Source organism: Salvelinus sp. IW2-2015, linkage group LG26 (assembly GCF_002910315.2).
Source record: "Salvelinus sp. IW2-2015 linkage group LG26, ASM291031v2, whole genome shotgun sequence".
Classification (NCBI taxonomy): domain Eukaryota; kingdom Metazoa; phylum Chordata; class Actinopteri; order Salmoniformes; family Salmonidae; genus Salvelinus; species Salvelinus sp. IW2-2015.
Genome location: NC_036866.1, coordinates 20448802 through 20456495, shown reverse-complemented (window position 1 = coordinate 20456495; position 7694 = coordinate 20448802). Strand labels below are relative to the sequence as shown.

Genomic DNA, 7694 nt, shown 5'->3' with positions numbered 1-7694 from the left:
GGCCCTCTTTGAGTTATTACTGATTACACAAAAAGCCTATATGTTAAGAAAATATATAGCTTGTATTACCAATATGTATTAACAAACCAGAGCATTTATATTTTCATTTAGCTGAAGGCAATTATCAACAGAATAGAGCGCGTGTGATTCGGGCGGAGTTCAGAGCAACGCGCGACTACCAGTATCGCTACTCGACACCACTCGGCTAGAGACTGTCACAGCGCAGAATGACCTGCCCTCGTGGCGAAATACAACAAATTGTTTTCCCCTGATGATATTTTTGGACATCATGAAAATAACGTCAATTTATGCATAGGGAGAAAAGTGTTTGAGCTATCAAGAAATAAGGAATCTRCAGAGAAGAGAAGTGGGTAGAGTAGTACTTAAATCAAATTTACTAAGGTAAGTTAATATTGGGGCTCTTGGGCAGTGTATTTTTATCATATGCTATTATGTCTGTAAATATGTACATTAAGTAAATTCATGACTCTGAAATACAAATGCAAGGTGTTCAAAGGTGTGCTGCAAATTCAAATATTGCTATTCACTGGGATATTGATATACTGTAATTCTCAATGTACTACTTCTGAAATTGTAAACTGATGGAAATATTTAGGGTTGCACACAGGATATGTCAGAGGTTATTGTGAACATAATGTTTGTGTCACATACAGATATACAGAAAACCCTCACAAAGCTCAAGCTGTCAAGCACAAGAGTAAACAGAGACAGTTGTCACTAGCTCTAAAGCAGAAATGTCACAGTCTTCTCAGAGACCCATGTCTTTACTTCTCTGGTTCACTCCTGTCTGTCTATTCAAATGTGGACATAGCTTATCTCTATTGGTCTCTCGCTCTCTGCATTGCTCCATCTCTCTCTGGATTTTTTGGTTGTTAAAATATACTGTGAAATCTATACAATTTCTATTGTACGCCACCATCAAAGGTGGAGAAAATCTGTTCCCTTCTCACCCACCCTCATAAGTATTCTCCAGTGACATTTGCTCTCTCACAGTAGAGCAGATGATGCAGTCAGCCTGGTCCTTAAGCACTGAGATTAGTGAAGATGGGAATTCAATTTACATCATGGGTTGAAAATGGTCTTGATTGATAATAATCTTGATAAATAGCAATCTATGTATATTTCTCACAGCTTTTGTGTTGATTTAGCCTGGACCCTTTGCCCATGTAGCATTATTACTGGGACAAGAGCCAATTTAATATTTTTACCATCTGAATGAATGGTCTGAGAAAAGTTTGCCCAAGGGGCACCTGGGGGGGGGGGGGGGGACTTTAGGTTTGCAGACAACCAGCCTTTATTTATCTGTGGGGAGGCCACAGCCTCTGTCACACAGACAGGAAGACGACATGACACTGAGGGTGGTGACCTGGGTCTATAACTCACAGATCGCCAGTTTTTTAGGTTGCCTACTGTATTCAACTCAGTTTTCGGTATGTGATTATATAATTGCGTATTCAGCGACGGACGTGAAAATAATTCTAACTAAGAGGGTAAAGTATCAAAGTTTCTATTTGAACTTCGATACACAAACAGTATGTGGCATTGTCTTTTCACATTCCAATCACTGACAGTTCTAGGCTTTCTTAAAATTGCAGTGTCTGCCTCTCCTCTGTAGCCACTTACTTATATCCCATAGCGATGTTTTCCCTATATTTCCCCCCTACATGTTTCCCCAGCATCCATTTAAAAGCGAGACGCGCTTTGGCTCAATAACTGGAAGTCTATGGGAACAGCTAGCATGTCATTGTGCTAATGCTAGTAGCCACCACTGCTGAAAAAAATCCTAGGGAAAACACTGCATAGTATTGCCCCATTCCCTATTCCCCACAAATATGCTTATTGTACCCTGGGAAAGAAAATGCTCAATTTCTGCCACTTGTCAGCATACACCAGGGCAGACAGGTAATTAGAGTGTTAGAGTAAATGACCAGTGTACGTTGTGTTTACTGTGCTATTAAGGTGAGTGAGGCCACAGTTTCCAGTTTGAGCGATAAGGGATTGTTTGGTGTGTGTGTGTGTGTGTGTGTGTGTGTGTGTGTGTGTGTGTGTGTGTGTGTGTGTGTGTGTGTGTGTGTGTGTGTGTGTGCGCACATGTGTTTGGATTGTCGATCTCTCTGTGTGTATAAGGATAAGGATGATTATGCTGTTGATTTGGTAACAATACAAGTTTTCCATTACATCATCAGCCATCAGAAGTGAACACATAGAATGTGGCTATTATGCTAAAAATGGCACTTATGGTCAGGGTATATATGGCCAAAGCTTTGCCTTAGGTGTGAAGAGTGTTTTTTTTTTACTGTAATGTTGGATGGACTGAACCTGAGGGGCTGTTTAGGGATATGGGGTGAGTTATCCCCATTTATACTTTAGGTATGTGAACAATACTATGCTGTTGTCTTCAGTATAATATTTTTACGGATACCAAAACAACATTTAACCGTTTACATTATACAAGCGATTGAGAATATGATACTTTACTTTTGCGCACTTGCTTGCGCATACATACATCCAGGAAGATTGATTATGATTTGGTTGGCAGTGTGTGATGTGTGTGTTTATGTTACGGAACACGTCCGTATGCTCCCATTGTACACTTTTGCCATTTGCTTTGGTTGAAGCTAATTACTGGTAATGGAAGACCTTTATATGGTAAGAGCTTCATAGAGAGCCTCATCTATGGTGCTTACATAAAAAAGTCCATTAACCATATCAGAAAATGACAATGTAGGTAAATAATCATTTTGGGTTTTAGTTGTATTTACAGTGGTTTTATTATAACCTTATAATMAATTACTTAAGTTAATAAATGGTGCTATAACATATGCAGTTGCACATCTGTGATCTCTAGGGAATATAACCAATTTCCTGGTTCCACTAGCAGTGGYAGGAGGGTCTTCCACAATGGCACATCAGTATCTTAGCAACAAGAGCTCTCACCATACTCATCATGTCCTTACAAATTACGTTACCTGTGCATGAATGTTTGACAGAGTACAGATCTCATTAGTTATTCTCTCATATGACACATGATGGACCACTGTACTAGATAAATTATTCTGTGTGTGGCCCTGACCTTTGTTTTTCCTGCAGCTGAATTGATTTAGGCAACTCTCTGGATACTGCACATGGATAAAATTACATGTTTATGTTCTATTGAATATGGAATATGAGAATGTATGATACTGTAGGTCTCAAATGTTCTGTCATTAACCACCCTGCATTAAGCATCCCCATGTTTTTGTCAGTCTCTCTACCTTATTTTGAATCTATGAGTCTACAGAATGCTCAGTGCTACAGTAATGTCATTCATAGTGCTGTTTCTCTTTGCTGTGTATGTTCCCAGGCTGTGGGAGGGCTGACACTCCTGCCGGCATGGCCTACACGCTAGGCACGGGGCCCGACTCTGGGCCAACCGTGGGTCCTCAGCACTGCGTCACCAGGGTGGAGCTGTCTGTGTGCTGCGGCAACCTGCTGGACAGAGATGTGACCTCCAAGTCAGACCCCTTCTGTGTGCTATTCAATGAGGTGGACAGCAGCTGGGTTGAGGTGATGAGGGGAGGGGTGGGCATGGGTGGAAAAGGGTGGATGGATAATGATTAATGGCGAGATGAGGGAAATGGTTGCTGMAAAAGTAGAAGGAATGGGTGACTGACTGGAGGGGTAGTATAAAGGTTAAAAAAAAGATGAAGAATATGTGGTTATGATGAAAGTTGGAACAAAGATGATACTGAGAGATGCTAAAAGAGAGAGTTAAACATGAAAAGCAAACCACTTGAGAGGGTGAAATAAACATTACAAAGAAATTTCCTCTCACTGTTGAATTGCGAACTAGTCAAGTTCGCAATAACACTGAGTGTTCTGTATAAACRAGGGAAATGGTGGAATATCAATATACTATGGAGAAATGTTAATCCACAGCTGTCTTTGAAGCCGTGTTGCCTAACACAGGTACAAAGTCAAAATTGGCTATATTGTAAAAATGCATGAAAAAAAAATGCTTTTAAGGTTAGGGTTAGCAGTGTGGTTAGGGTTAGGTTTAAAATCACATTATAAGAAGAGAAATTGTAGAACTCGGCAGGGCTCATCAGGGCTCATGACTTTGTGTGTGTGTGTGTGCGTGTGTGTGTGTGTGTGTGTGTGTGTGTGTGTGTGTGTGTGTGTGTGTGTGTGTGCGTGCGTGCGTGCGTGCGTGCGTGCGTGCGTGCGTGCGTGCGTGCGTGCGTGCGTGCGTGCGTGCGCTCGGGGTACCCTCTCAGTGCCAGGGAAAAACATGCCTGCCTGCCTGGGTAGTGTTCTGTTGAAGCAGGCTGAGTGTGTTCCTGCAGGCCTGAGCTGTCGGTCAACAGGGCAGGCTCCAACATGAAACCAGCATAACGGTTGCTGCAGTAACCATGGAAACGTGGATGGAAACAAAGGAATCATGATGTTCTTAATGCGTGGAAAGAGAAATGAGGAATGGAACTAACAGGCAAACAGGGAAGGGACATGGAATATACACAGTGGGTTTTGAAAACGGGTAGCCTATGTATAAAAAGTARGTGTGTGCTATTCCAGAGGTAATCCTCACAATGGTTTCTCTTTGGATCATGATGAAAGCTACAGCATATGAAACACACAACAATACACACACAGCCAAAAAACACACGGCAGAGCAGGCATTGAGAAGTGAAGGGTTGTTAAAGTGAAGGGTTTTTCTCCCTGTCCGTCTAGGAGTGAAAGAGGGGTTCACTGTGGGTGGAGTGGCCATCTGTTCTGTGGGGGTAAAGAGGGAAGTGTGATAACACAGAAAGGGGAGGGGGTAACAATCAGAAGGTGAGGGGAGAGACACAGAGACTCCAGTCAAACAGTTCCAGTCAAACAGACAGAGCAGAGAAGAAACATATACAGTCTGCTCCGCCCTAGGCTCAGCGATGGGAGAACAAGAGGGGGTGATGAGTATGTGTACATCTTCTATCAGTGTGAGTCAGACATACACTGTGTTAGTCACCACCACCTGGTTTTATCTTTCACATGAACAAAACCTTATCAACCTTCAACACCCCCACATGTCCACCCTCCACCTCCGCTGTGTGTGTGCGGTGGTTGTGTGTGAGTACAGTACTTGTTTGAGAAAAACATAGTGTATTCCTGTGTATTATTTTCAGATTGGTCGAACAGAGACTGCAGTGAATAACCTGAATCCAGTGTTTGGGGTGAAGTTTAAGGTGGACTACCATTTTGAGGAGGTCCAGAAGCTCAAGTTTGCCCTGTTTGATGAGGACAAGTGCAGCAGCCAGCTGTATGAGCATGACTTCCTAGGAGAGTACATCTGTACACTGGGGGTGGTATGCTACCTGTCACGCGGTTCTTATAATCTGTCTGTGACACCTTTCTGCACCTGTTTATCACCTGCTTATGTTTATCTGCAGTTGGGCATTTCACCCCTCACTCACTTCTCTCTCTGGTCTGTGACCTTTAGATTGTGTCCAATAAGAAACTTCACCGGTCACTGACCTTGGCCAATGGCAAGCCAGCTGGGAAAGGAACCATCACAGTGAGAACATCATGCTTATATACCTCATTCCCACAAAGAAATCCAAGAACCAAAAACATGTCCACACACACACACACACACACACACACACACACACACACACACACACACCACACACAACACACACACACACACACACACACACACACACACACACACACACACACACACACACACACACACACACAGTTCTGTAACATGGTGCAGTGTTACGTAGTACAACCCAGTAACAGTTTGTCTTGTATGCAGATAACTGCGCTGGAACTGTCAGACAATAGAATAATCACATTGACATTGTGTGGGAGAAAGCTTGACAAGAAGGTAAGAGTTACTGCTACTATATTATCATCTCTGTTAAAAAGTTCTTACTTAATATTTGGAACAACAATAATATTTAGTCCATTTACATTTTACATTTGAGTCATTTAGCAGATGCTCTTATCCAGAGCTACTTTAATTAGTGCATTCATCTTAAGCTAGCTAGGTGGGACAACCACATATCACAATCATAGTATGTACATTTTCCCTCAAAGTTGCAAAGTCAGAGATAGTAAGAAGGGAAAAAAGTCAAGTGCAAGTGTTAGTTCACACAATTGTATTTGTATTTTTATAGTGGTATGCTGGCAGCTATGTGGGCCATTCTCACACCAGATTGTTTTGTTTTGTAGGATTTCTTTGGTAAATCAGACCCCTACCTAGAGTTCCATAAGCAAGGAGATGATGGGAAATGGATGTTAGTCCACAGGACAGAGGTGAGTTGGTCGAGGGTGGCTGTTTAAACGATTTAAATTTCAACACTGCAGAACTGAGTGTGTTATATCACTTAACAAGGTGTATTACCACCTGCTGACAACAGTAACTGGATAYCCTTGGATTGGCTTCTGAGTTCTTTATTCCAAGTAACACGGAATACGTTTTCTCACTGTACCTGTTTTTGTGCTGCAGGTGATAAAGAACACTCTGGACCCGGTGTGGAAGCCCTTCACAGTACCACTCATCTCCCTCTGTAACGGGGACGTGGACAGGAGCATCAAGGTGAGTAAGGTTTGTCAACATGTGCATTCATCTGAGGGCGATGGTATGAACATGGAATCCCCTTTAGATACAGTATGTAAAAAGCCAAATACATTTTAAGAAGTTATTTATTGTGGTATTACTGTATGTTGTCTCGTATTTTAGGTACTGTGCTATGATTACGACAACGATGGAGGCCATGACTTCATTGGAGAGTTTCAGACCACTGTCAACAAGATGAGTGAAGCCCAAAATTCACTGGAGGTGAGGGATGGATTTGAGAGCTACTCCAGTTTATCTATGGGGGTTTGTTCTGCATGCTTTAGTCATGCTGTGATGTGGATCAAACACAATTTTTACATTGTCTCAACTCTCAGTGTTCTCCTCACTGTGAGTGGATGACTCACTTAAGACACTGCAGTTAACACAGCTCACCATTTCTGAATGGAGGACACCTGTTCATTTGGATATTCACAAGTGCTTATTTACGCCTTGTTTTTAACCTCACTAATACATGTTGGGTTATGCTTTATTTTACAGCCCGGCCACACCTGGAGAGAGAACAGCTCTGTATTTGACTTACGTTTTTCGCTCCTGACTTCCTGTTGAAAACCTTGTGTCATTAGCTAATGGCAGAAATGCAAATAGAGCCGATGTGAGAAAGAGTGTACATTGTGTGGATGTGCAGAGGGTCCCAGTGGTAATTTCTTACTCTGTGTTCTTCTGCTCCAGATCCAATTTGAATGCATTAATCCCAAGAAACAGAAGAAGAAAAAGAGCTACAAAAACTCTGGAATCATCATTCTGAAGTCATGCAAGGTGAACCAAAACACCTAGAGACTAATAAATATAGTGTACACTATCCCTCTTAATGACTAATTAGTCAACCCACTATGGCAACCGCAAAATGCAAATTAAGTCTAGAAGGAAACTGCTTTTTAATTKAATTATGAATGAACATTAAAGCCTTAGCCTTATTTTTTTTTATTACAAACAAAATGCCTGTAATTTTGGTTTTGCTGCAGGCAGGGATTAGAGTAATGGCTCAAATCGCTATTAAATGTATTTATTAATATCAGCACAAAACACCTATCAGTCTCACACAGTCAACCAGGGGCTGCCTGCA

The 7694-nt window shown here is 41.9% G+C and overlaps 1 protein-coding gene across 1 annotated transcript in view; it reads left to right on the top strand.

Annotated features, from left to right (window-relative positions):
* Positions 1-182: 182 nt before the first annotated feature.
* LOC111952531 (copine-2) overlaps positions 183-7694 on the top strand; it is a 40436-nt gene continuing 32924 nt past the window's right edge. The window contains exons 1-9 of the mRNA XM_023971316.1: positions 183-402; positions 3365-3567; positions 5166-5345; positions 5480-5554; positions 5804-5875; positions 6223-6306; positions 6500-6589; positions 6734-6832; positions 7301-7387. Of these exons, the coding sequence (XP_023827084.1) occupies positions 3394-3567; positions 5166-5345; positions 5480-5554; positions 5804-5875; positions 6223-6306; positions 6500-6589; positions 6734-6832; positions 7301-7387 (861 nt within the window). The 5' untranslated portion in view covers positions 183-402; positions 3365-3393. The remainder of the gene's footprint in view (positions 403-3364; positions 3568-5165; positions 5346-5479; positions 5555-5803; positions 5876-6222; positions 6307-6499; positions 6590-6733; positions 6833-7300; positions 7388-7694) is intronic.